The sequence below is a fragment of the Sander vitreus genome, chromosome 6 (assembly GCF_031162955.1).
Source record: "Sander vitreus isolate 19-12246 chromosome 6, sanVit1, whole genome shotgun sequence".
In the NCBI taxonomy this organism is placed as follows: Eukaryota; Metazoa; Chordata; class Actinopteri; order Perciformes; family Percidae; genus Sander; species Sander vitreus.
Genome location: NC_135860.1, coordinates 17183960 through 17196485, shown reverse-complemented (window position 1 = coordinate 17196485; position 12526 = coordinate 17183960). Strand labels below are relative to the sequence as shown.

The 12526-nt window shown below is 39.7% G+C and overlaps 1 protein-coding gene and 1 pseudogene across 2 annotated transcripts in view; both read left to right on the top strand.

Moving 5' to 3' along the window:
- The window catches only part of fcgbp (Fc gamma binding protein), a 31440-nt gene extending 30789 nt beyond the window's left edge, over positions 1-651 (top strand). The window contains 2 exon segments of the mRNA XM_078251888.1: positions 201-251; positions 362-651. Coding sequence (XP_078108014.1) covers positions 201-210 — 10 coding nt within the window. The 3' untranslated portion in view covers positions 211-251; positions 362-651.
- Positions 652-998: 347 nt separating this feature from the next.
- Positions 999-10143, top strand: LOC144519776 (FXYD domain-containing ion transport regulator 6-like; annotated as a pseudogene). The gene is made up of 9 exons (XR_013502134.1): positions 999-1584; positions 3953-4012; positions 5653-5679; positions 5894-5917; positions 7053-7127; positions 9485-9521; positions 9604-9641; positions 9741-9777; positions 9884-10143. The product of XR_013502134.1 is annotated as an FXYD domain-containing ion transport regulator 6-like (transcript).
- Positions 10144-12526: the final 2383 nt, after the last annotated feature.

Genomic DNA, 12526 nt, shown 5'->3' with positions numbered 1-12526 from the left:
GCCGGCATTTTCTGATCACCAGACAGCAACCCAAGAAAATGCCCCTAAGAGTCGGTGCAGCTGCTGCTTCTGAGTGTTTGCATATGCCCTTAAAAACACAATTTTCAGAAGTGTTGCTTGTAATCTCTGTTATGCCCAAGTGAACATGACTTTACTTTGCTCTAGTGCCCTTTGACTGCAATTTTTCTTTTTCATTTCAGTGGCCTGTAGAGATGTTGGTTATGCGGTGATAGAAAGCATCTGGTATACAGGTAAGAAACTGAGGTTGTTTCCTCTTAGAACCATGAACTAATGTTTTCCTCATGATTGAAACAACCGTACAATGTGGCTCACATCCTTGCTTTTTACCCCCATTAAACAGGATGAAGAATGTGAAGTCTTACTCATCATACTTCAATGCTTTGTCTTGATTCGTGGAGTTGTTTTTGTTGTTTACCTCTATTGTTCACTTTGGAATGGTAGAGAAATGTAGCTCATTCTTGGGCCACATCTCCATCTAGTGGAGGAGGAAATTATAGCATCTCTTTTCCACAGAACAACCAAGAGCAATACCTGTTTTATTATGCTGTATTTTCTTAGTTTAAAAAAAGTTGTTTTACAAAATGTGTTCTCCTTACTTTTCCAAACAATAAATACTTATTCATTACACTGCATGAGTTGTTTGTGATTCCCAGAGAATTGTACTTCTATAAAACCCGTAGGGCACTGTCTGTATACGTATACCAGTAAATTAAAAAAAATTATGGATTGTGGGTAATGTGTGTGCAGTTTCTGCTGCATCTAGCACAGCTGGCGACAGAAGACATCCTGTGTAAACTTCAGGTTTTAATAAGAAAGCTGTCTGCACTAAAGGCCCTTGGTTTAGGAGTGAAAGAGAAAGCACAAAATCTCACAAATGTCTACAGCTAATTTACCACAACAGTAGATAGATAACACCCTGATATCAAAGTGTGAATTCACCAGATTGAGACAGAACCGGCTGCCATAGTCCACCCAGCTCATTTGCTACTAGCGGAGGGTGGAATCTGGCAGATTGGTGTGGGAGAGACAGTTTTCATATAGCTGAGAGAAAACTATCTTACTGACAGACTGCACTGGCCATGAAAGCACACCAGTGTTTATGCTTTCACTTCACTGCGCTTATATTTGGCTGTCTCTTTATGTAATTTTGTTTTACTATGAATGCTGGCACCAAACCGCATGGGAATAATCTCTGTTTAGCACTGTGCTGTTTACTTCTGTTTAGGGGAGCTCAAGATAGTTTAGGGAGCAACTCCAGTGGCTGAGCACTCACACCAGCACCCCGCCCCCCACCCCACCCCCCACTCTCTCATTCCTGAGGCAAGACCTGGAAGACCAAGGAGGAACAGATCTTAATTTGGTGCAACCGAGGTACTGAAGAATATCCACAGAATAATTCCCTATTAATCATTGCTTTTCATTGTATTTGCAAGCTGTAAGAGAAGATTTTGCACATCATATTTTCTCTCCTGGCTTAAGTAGCTAACGAGTGGAAAACTTTTAGCAAAGTTCAGCTCACTGGCGCTGAGAAAGTCGCATTCATTTATAGGAGGCTGATACACGGTAAGTTCATTTTTATCCAAATGTATGCTCTGAAATGAATGCAGTGCCATATCATTGCTGCTAGAAATATTAGCTTAAACATCTGAAATCTGCAGATTAAGACTTCCAAAATACGTTATTGTGTCAAGAGGTTTTTCCTCTTCCAGCCCACAACTTTCAACCAAATGCCTATGAGTCACCTTTTCAAATGCATCAAGCCCCCGCTCATGTTGCTCCGACAAATTTGAATACACAGGCGTAACATGTGTCTTGTTTTTGTTTTCATTTAACGGTGTATTATGCTGATCGTGTAAAAGTGTTTTCCATTTTCATTTTGTTTGCGCTGTATCGGTATCCTGCCCGGAATGCCACGCCATCTGAGAAGTTTAATATAGTTTTTTTTACACTGAGAGAAACACTGAAGCCAACAACTTGTGAAATGTTCTTCAATCTTTATCGCGTTAACTGGCGAGAACAACAACGTGAACTCGAAAAGGAGACCGTAGGCCTATTTAAAAACGGGTCTGTGTTGTCTCAATTCTATTTAAGAGTGTGAATGCACTCGTGTGGGTTTGCCTATACGGGTTAATGTAAACAGACCCCTTTTTAATCCCACTTCATTATAATCCGCGGTAATTATCTTTTCTTTCCTGTCTCCCCATTCTATTCAGAAGTCTAACAAACGATATTATTAGATTGGTTCTTGTTGGGATAACTCACCCTGTATTTGTTTGATTAAACCTGATTGGCAGCCCTTTGTTGTTAATCCTGCTCCCATGGCTGAAGTGTTCATTTCTCTCCACTCCAGCTCCATATGTTTACACCCCCACTCTAGTCATGAATGAATCCCCAGCAGTGCTCTGGGCCAAGGAAGGAAACCTTGGCTCTGCTAACGTACGCTTTGATCTTCGCAATGCAAAACATTTTATTCCATGACTTAGGTTTTTGTTGTTATTGCTGCAACTGTGGAGCTAAAGCTGTGTCTACCTGCATTACATTTTGTTGTGTTGTTTTGGGATTATATTGGCATAATGTGGCTTTGAAGCTAACAAAACTGCAACCATGATCTTCGGTCCTTAAATTGTGGCAACTCTTGCGTCCAACCAGAAGTGACAGTCTGGTTGTGGAGCCTTAAACATGGGTGTAAGACACATATGTCAAACTCAAGGCCTGCGGGCCAAATCCAGCCCCTGGCAGATTTAGATCTGGTCCTGATAACAATTTAGGTTCATAATAAATTTTGGCCCACCTAGTTTTTGTCGCTTTTTCTGCAGTTTTTGTCACTTTTATCGACTCTTTTGGCACTTTCTTTCAACGTTTTTGCAAATTTTGGCCACGTTTTTCTTTGATGGCTGTTACTTTTTTGTGGCTTCATGTTGACCAAGCTGTAAGTGAGAAGAGTATATAAGACATGCAATAATACAGTCAAAGATGTTTGACATTTTTGATTAAATAAAAACATGTCAATAAACTAAACATGTCTGGCCCTTGATGTGATTCTTATTTTCCAGTCTGGCCTTAGTGAAACTGAGTTTGACACCACTGGTGTAAGATAATCTCAAAGAATGTCCTAGATAGTATATAGACATAGACATAAAAACAGTTGCAGGAGGTCCGTGCTCCATTTGTAAAGTAGATGACCCAGCAAAACGAATCGTAACCCAACACAACACCAGCCTTGCCATGAACCCCTCAACTGCCAAGCCCCATGTACTGAAGGGCTGAGCCTGAAATAGACCCAGATCTTCTCTTACCCAGAGTCAGGAGGCCATATTATTATTATTACACATAACATACTGTTATGTAGCATCTAGCCCATATGGAGCGTGTGTCTCTACCTGGAATGGTGTTCCAGGTAGAGATTAGAAGGGCCACTAATGATGCACATTATTCAGATGCATTATGGGAAATGTCCAGTGTTTTTGGAGCTTGACCTGTAAGGAGCTAAAAGTCAGGATATATTTAGCTTTGACTTTGACTATTCCTTTTGCTTTAACAATATAAGTTTAAGTTGCAGCTTAATGCAAATAAACAAGTTGGTAAATAAAGCATATTCTTTCATTTTTTTTTATCTCCTACTGTTACTGGAAAACAACTAGCCCCCCACTAACCGTAACTGGCTGTTTCTAAGAAGTATTAGTGGGGAGTTGCTAAAGATTTTCACAACAGGCAGCTCTCTGTTCTCAGCGAGGCTGTTTGAGTTTGTTGAGTTATAAAGGCAGTCTGTGAGTTACAAAGTTTATCTGTCTTTGTCTGTACATCACATTTTAAAAAGCCTCAACCTCCTGTCACCCCAACACATTACCCTCATAAAACGGCAATTACCCCAAAATGTGAGCACACCATTTATTACTTCTCTTATGTATTTTTTCTGTTTGTTTCTTATCAGCAGGTACAATGGATCTTGTGGTGTTGGTGGCGCTCAGCTCCTGGTTGGCTCCTGCACTCGGTGAGCATCCGTTTCACTAAGCGTACAGCTGCTATACGTTGTTCCCTCTTTGAAACCGACCACCTATGTAAGCGTGGTGTTCTTAAGTTGCTTCCACCTTTTTGCAGCTTTGGTTGTGTTTTTTAAGTTCCTCCACACTAAATGAGCTGATGTGTCCGTATAACAGGATCAGCGTTTGGCAGGGTGGTGGTAGGTAAGTTTCCTGCATTAGAGTGGGAACTGGCAATGCATGGCCATTTGATTGATTTGATATGGCTGCTTGCAATGTGCTCTTTTTGATCAAATGTGTATAAAATGTCTTGTCTTATTGTTAGCATTGCAGTGATACTATTTTCATTATAATTTCCATTTAGAATATTTTTATGTCAGTGTTTTGCTGCGAGAGAAGGCCATGTCATAATAGTGTAAATGTTTCTTTACACTGCAGTTGGAACAATCATTTATTCACACATCTGCCAAGTTTCCCATTGTTAATGCTGATCCTTGTCTTTGGTTTGTTTCTCTGTGCGCCCTGTATGCCATCAGTTTGAGCTTGATGTTAAGCAGATATGCCTACGCTAAGGCTTTGTTATCCTCTCTTACTCTAAGGTCTGTGACCGTCCAACCTTATTTTCAAAGGCTCATCAGCACTGATATGATAAAATGTGTTTTTGCTTCATTGAGACTGATTTTAGTATTTATTTACTGCCGGATAAATTAGGTCAACGTTAACTTGAGCACTCTACCCTTACTCTGCAGTAAATGGAATGTGGAGCGTATAAAATAATAATCAGTATTATTCATCTATCACACTCATTCGTAACAGCTTATGTCAGACTTTATTGAATCGTGTCCAGCAAGGACATGATTCCTTTCCTGGGTGTCAACTTTTTGCATCTAAACCTATGTTTATGAGCTGTTGGAATAAGTTGCAACAGGCAAACATACACTTGGAAATGATTAACAGATTATAATTGTACTGTATTCAACATTAGTTGTTGACGTTTATACATAAGCACCAACTACTTGCACTGGCTGACATTTAAAATGTCTGAACATTTTATTGAGAGCTGTTAGAATAATAATTAAACGCATTAATGATGTGAAATGTAGAAAAGTAAAAAAGTATTTATGTAACCTCCAATGTGCTACTCCAAATTTAAATTGTGCTCGCTCATATCAACGATGTCTGCTTTGGGTCTTCATTATGACACCGAGTCAAGCTGTCTCTTTAATTATTCCAGTTGTTTTCTTTTCTTGATGAGCATAAAGCAGAAATTAGCAGAATTTAGCTCTTTACCAAGTACAGTGTGCTTTCTAGCGAGATTTAAAAGACTGGTGCATAACATGAATACAGCCAATGTGTTTTCACATGGGACAAGAGATGTGAAAGAGCAGAGGGGTCTACACTTTCCCACAACGGCAGTCAGATTAAAGCAGATCAGGGCAATACAAGAAATACAGAGCTTAGAATCATACAGAGTGTCAGTTTGAGTTTGAATAAGCTTCTTTTGTTATTGTAATATCTTTAAATATGGGTTTGATTCTAACATTTTTAGCCTCTCTGCAGAGTGAATTTTCCCCACTACCATTAGCTAACATGCCCTTACACCATGTGAGTGTCTTAAAAAGACTATTGATTGTTGCTTTTTTTTCCACAGCCTCAGTGGCAGATGAAGAGGACAAAGGTGGGTAATATTTGAACAGTAGTCAAATTAAGATAAGCTGCACTCATTTTAGCTGGCATATAAATTGGCACTGGCACCAACCCGGCTAATGACTAGATGGATGACTGAGGCCCTGAAAGTGCTGAATAGCTGTCATATCATGAGTGCTCTCTGAAGTGCGTCAGTGGGTAAATCTGCTTCTCATTTGTTTCCTCTGTCTTTTTTCTCCTACCAGACTATGACAGTGCTTTTCATTATGGTGAGTGTTTAGCAGATTGATTCAGCCTTTTAATGGCCGACCCTCTCCACAGGAAACATCTGGCAGGTCAAGACAAATTTTCCACTTGTTTTTCCAGAAGGGATGGAAAACTGTCACCCCCAAGGCCAAACTTCTGGAGTAGTCCCACTGCGAATACTTCGAATAATTCTGTCAACTGGGTCGTAGGTCTGATTCTCAGTCCATCTGAGGCATCAAAGTGCACAGAGTGACTCAAAATCTGCATTGATATATTTTATAAATACGTACCATCAATTTACTGGTTGTTATCTTTCAATTTCCCTTGGCAATAAGCAATTTTTGATACCTGTATTGTACAATTCTACCCATAGTATATGCTCTGTTGGAATACCACTTAAGCAGAGGTTCCTAACCTGAGGGTTGGGAAACCTCAGGGGGTCCCAAGATAAATCTGAGGGGTCACAAGAAAAAGATGATTTCCGTTAAATGTTTATTTTTAGCTGACGTTTATCTATTTTGTCTTTTTTCTCATGAAGTCCTTGGTATTTTTATCTCTGCTGGCCTTCCATAGAATTAGACAACCTTTAGACCAATGTTTACAAGGGATCTCAAGTAGGCAATACTTGATTATAAGAGGTCACAAGCCAAAAAGGTTGGGAACCACTGCACTAAGGCAGCTGAAAAAACACTTTTACTCGTGCTTTCTTTGCTTAAAAAACCTTATTTGATTATTTTAAATGGTTTTTTATTTTTTATTGTTGTCAATATTTATTTGCTAATGCCTGCAGATAGTTGCCATCTTGCTAGTTAACTAGCTAAGGCAATGCTTGATGCATGTAAACAAAGCTGTGATCCTCTCTGTATTAGTAACAACATAAACAATAAATGATGTTAGCATGCATATAAACAAGCAGAATTGTATCCAGCCTTATTTGGGCCAGCCGACTACAGAGTTAAAGTCGACCATAGTGTTTACAGTTTTGGTGACTGCAGCTCGCAGGAATTTGTGGTGTCCCATGACCGTTATTTCTGCAATGCTGCTCTTGAATCAAAATGTGGTAAAGGCCTCAAAAGGCTTTTGTATTCATGGTATTTTGTATCTCAAAACGTACCATTTCCTTCTGCAAGCATTATAAAGTACTTTTTTGCATTTCAGATTATGAATCGCTGAGAATCGGTGGCCTGGTATTCGCAGTGGTGCTGTTCTTCATGGGCATCGCTCTCATTGTCAGTAAGTGTTTGACCACCTTAAGTACACAGTGGATATGTAATGGTCAGTGTCACCACACAGATCCCTGTATGTGTGAGTTGACCTCCCGGCTCCCAAAACAAGTAGGCTTCTGTTTCTCTCAGAGGTCTGGAAGGGAGGCACACTGATGCCTCTTGCACAATATCAGCACTCAACGTTCTCAAGATCCATGCATCACAGCAGTTTGCCCTTTATACCTTATTCCTTTCGTCACTCAGTGTCCTTCCAACGTGCCTCCTCCTCACCAGCCAGCACATGCTGTCACTGCCAGTGCTAGTCCTGAAACCTAAACCAACCAATAAATAATTTATTAGCACCCACACACTCTGCACTGTTAGTTAATATCACTATGGATTCCTCATTGCACTCTATGAAGTGGTTGCATTAAACAAAAAGTACATAAAAAAACAAGAGGATTGAAGTATATTCAAATTTAGAAATTGGCTTTGAAAGACATCCAAATGCTATTTGCTGTCACCACTAAAAGTATTGATAGGTCATTAAATTTACAGTAGGCAAAATGCCATGTTTGTTTACATCTGTAATGTGTTCACCAATTTAAAAAAAAAAAGTCATTTGCCTGGGAAACACAAAATAAAGGTTTTCCATTTTTAACAAAAAAAAACTCTTACATTTGTGAATATACTTCTACTGTATATGTTTGTATGCATTTTAGGTTTTTAACAATGCCAACTGGTTGCATGCAATACTAATGAATAATGATAAAAGTAGAACATCTGTTTGACTGAAGAAATATCCTGAAGACTCTGCACTTGTGAAGTGTGACATCAAAAGCCACCAGGGTTTTACAGGCAGTGCATTAAACAGAACATGAAGAGGGCAAACCCTGGAAGTTTATTGTTTGACATTTAAAATCTTGCATTTAAAACATCATTCAGAGATCGGACGAGCCAGCAGCCATACTGAACTGCCAGCTGCAGATGTGTGTCTCAGGGGAGAGAGAGAGTCTTATTTATTATGGTTTCTCAGCGGTTACGATCGGTTAAAGCACAGTAAGACAAAATCTATTTTTTTTTTTTTTTTTTAAATGAAACGGACAGGCAGGCATACTTAACTGCAGCATGCAGAGTGTGTTTACCCCTGCGACCACCAGCTGCCCTCATCCTGTCATGTTGCTTTATACATCAGCGTACTAATCTTTACAGCCTTTAGACCTTTGTGGAAACGCAGACAACAACTGGCTAAAGGAACCTTCTAGTTCCTTCAAAATAGTTCTGAGGACTTGTTGAAACAAGACTATCGATAGCAATAGGCACCCTTTGGCGCCCCCCAGTGTCAAAGTAAGTGAATTAAGGATGGGTGCGACCTTTCAAGATGCTCACAGCTTATTCTTAGTCCTGAGAGTATGTAGGTCACTCGCTTGGTCTGAGATTTCCCATATATTTTGCCGGCCAATGGACACACCAACTATTCCAGCAAGTACACTTCTTCGTCGACACTTCAGCTAGCAATATTACGTTACTGCACATGAGCACATTCTCAATCAAAGTTTTGTAAATTATTATAGCTACTGGCTGTAGCTTGTTTTAGAAGATGATAAAGGTGCATTCCTTCAAGCGGGTTCAACAGGGCCTTATTGGCAAATCCAGATGATCATTTCTACAGTTTTAACAACATTGATCTATATGACACTGCTCACGTGTAAAAAGCCTCTCCATGGACCAAATAGGCTGCTTCACTTCAGGTTTCGTCCTTCAGCGGAAGACCAAATATGGCACGTCTTTAGAACGACTCCACTATTAATCACATTTCAATTAGTGTACAAGGAGAACAGTGAAGAGCAGAATGAAGCTGGGTACTTTGCAGAGCCTCTGTACTAATACTGGACAGACATGATGGTATGGACACTGTTGAATAGAGATGCTGAAGATGTTTTGTGAATGCAGTAAGCAGTGTTCCTCTATGAAGTGTATAGGCACACGGAAGTGGGTCTAAAAGACACAACAAAAGATATTAAATGTTAAAACTCTTTTGGAGACTTTCACATAGTATGAATGCAGCTAGCTGGATGTTATTCAACACACTGGCTTCTGTATTTTGTTGCTGTGATTCAGGTATGAATAGAGTCTTGTGCTCAGGCTGGTAAACTGCAAGCTTATACGGCCTCCCAAGGCTTGCTGCCCAGATGGGCTTATTGGCACAAGCTCAACACTGTAATCATGGACCTATCAAGGTTTGGAACAACCTCTTCCTCTTTTCGTACTAAAGCAGGGGGGGGGTTAGCTGCATACATTTTTATAAATAACGTCTCATGTTTCTTTTTGTTGCAGTTTTAGACACACATCATTTTTTTTCTTTTGTTTTCCCCCTAAAAACAGCCCGAAAATGTACCTGTTCGAGGAGTGACAAGTAAAGGTAAGTGAAGTTAGGTTAATCAAGCAAGACCTCTAAAGATATAGTTTTCTGTAAAATAGATCTAACTGTTAATGTTCCTCAGGTCCAGGGGTCCTGATGTGGAATCGGGTGTTCCCAGAGGTAAATGTTTTTCTTCCTTCTATAATAATGAGGGAATGTTAAATGCCTATCAAGTAGATGTATTGCCATTTGATTTTATATCTCAAACTCTTTCCACAGCTCAGTAGACGCAGAGGCAAAGAGCAGTGGAGATCTGGTGAGTTTCTTATAAACATCCGTGAGTCGAGTTTTTACAAAAGGAAGCTAAAATGATTTTTTTTCAGAACAAATCAAACTTATCCTCTTCCTCTTTTTTTTCACAGTGCTACTGACTTACCATGTGGTGGCAGCAAATACCTTGATCACAGCTGAGGACAATCTTTCCATGAACACCTGAAGCTTCATTCAATTTCATAATGTTACTGTGCTCCTTCTTTTTCTTTTCTTTTTTTTAAATGTTTTTATCATCAATTACAGTTACTAGATAATGTGCCAACTTGATATGATAACAATAGTGTGATTCTCATTTGTATTTTTGTGACTTTCAGATCGATGCTAAATAAAGAAAATGTCTGAAAAGGTTCCTTCCTCTTTTATGCGTCTTTTCATTTTCTCTGCCATTAGAAGAAGACCAGCAAGCAGCCCTCTATTATGCTGCACTCCTGCTTCTGCTGACGCTGCAGACATTTCAGTTACTCATGCAGTAGTAACTACCAGCAGGGAGAGTGTGAATGATTTATGTGCTGCATTGTGCAGCACTTGGAGAACGCTGTGTTTAAAATAAAAAAAATATCCTTAATTTTAAATATCTCTGTGTTCAGTGCTGTTTTATTCGCAGATTTTCAACCGTAGTGAGTCTGGCAGCCTCTGTGAATGTAAAAGCTGCATATGCAGGCTATTTTCTCCCTGCTGGTGCAGGAACGGGCTGACTGCACTGCACAAAAGAAAACACATGGGACAGAAACTGGTGCATTTTGAGCATGCAAGCACTGTCTCTATAGATTATATATAATTAGAAACTGTAGGAAATATTGCAGTCAAAGCCACAATTGCAGACAATATTGCAGATATTATAGCAACATTCAAAATATCTTCATTTATTACACATGCGGTACCCCCCCAGACACTCGCACATACTGTACCACACACGTCTGTGAGGTACTCAGTAGATTGAAGATAGCTTAAACGTCTAAGATGGGTTTATCTGTTTACCCTACTATTTACTTTAATTTGGGGCTACTGTGTAGTCCCCATCATGGCACATTAGTCAACCTATTGGGTGTACCCTACCACTATCAATGCAATGTTTTGCTGTGGCCACCAGAGGTCCCCTGCTGAGTTTACAGAGAGGGTTCTGAAGCAGTTCTGCATGCTGTCCTGTCCAGTTACCTCGGTTCATATCCAACGTTAAACTGCAACCCAGCAACCTGCTACATATCTGGGAGACGGAGCTCTTCTACATCTCTACAGCACAGCCATGGCCACCACAGGTTTGATAGTTTTTTTTTCTTTCATGGGATTTTTAAGGGTGTAACATACATGAAATGTTTGTGAGCTTTACAAAATGTATGAGTTGAGAATGAATGACTTCTTAGGTTATTATATGTGATCATTTTGTGATTTGTCATTTAATGAATGAAAGGAATAGTTAAATTGTTATACCTATCTATATGTAGTTGATTAGCAAAAAGCCAATTTACTGCTGATGCATTGATCAGTGTTATGACAAAGGGAGTTCTTCAGTAAATCCCCCACTGGGATGAACAAATAAACAATACTAAAGATGTTTAGCACTTGTTTCTCTTCAATTGGGCAGTCTTTATGGCAGATAGAAAATGGTGGAAAGAAACACAAATTGCCAGCTCAGCCACTTGGGAGTGAGGGTTCAGCAACATGTAAGCCGCATTATTGATGCCTAGAAAGGAATATGCCTTTATCATCTAACAATCTGGCACGGGCTGTAGCAAGGTAAATCACTGTGTTGGTAAAGAGCAGAAATCCTTGCATTCAAAATTAAACAGCAGTCATGGCAAGTGGCTTTTTAAACTCCAAATCACCTTTCAGACACATTTTGCTATTCAAGCTCTGTTTTTTTTCTCTGCTGATGTGATGATACCCCTGTAGCCTGCTGCTGGCTTGTAACCCACTTTTTTCATGGTGCATCTTTTTCTGCTGAGCAAAGATGCTGCATTGAGCTTCTCTCCTGAGGAGTTGTGGAGCCAAGCCTGCAGATCTGGAGAGCTGCAAACCTTGCTCTCCATGATGCTGGACTAAACACAAACACACCCTTATTAAAATGTATTGCTGTGACTGGGGCTGTACTCAACGCCTATATTCTGTTCTCTCTAACCGACTCGACTCTTTCTTTGCAGAAACAATGTTTACAGACCGAAGTGACTTTGATTATGGTAAGATTTGCACCATCTACTACTTTCAAAAATCAAAAGCACTATGTTACACATATCAAATGTTACACTACAGTATGTTTCAAGTTCATCATAAACTCCAATAATTTTCTTTGGTTAAGTCCCATATGGTTTTGTCCCTTGTAGATTATGAGACATTGCGGACCACGGGGGTTGTCCTTGCTGTAGTCATGTTTGTCTCTGGCATTTTAATAGCCCTCAGTAAGTTTAGACTTTGTCTCACATATCACCTAAATAAAAAGGCTTTATCACATAAGCACATTTACCTTTGTAACTAATCTGTCATTCCTCATACAGGTAAAAAATTCACAAAATGTGTAAAATCCTCACCCAAGTAAGAATTGTGCAAGGTTTAGTGGATGATTCGCCTGTGCATGCTGTATGAATGTGACTTGAAGGGGATACCCGACCAGTGTGGAAAACACATATTTTTCAGTATTGTTCTTTGACTAAAACTGAGTTTCCCACAGCTTTTCCTCTCCCTGCCCTGGATGCCTGTTCTCTAAATACCCCCTTCCCTCTTCTGCATACTCAACCCAA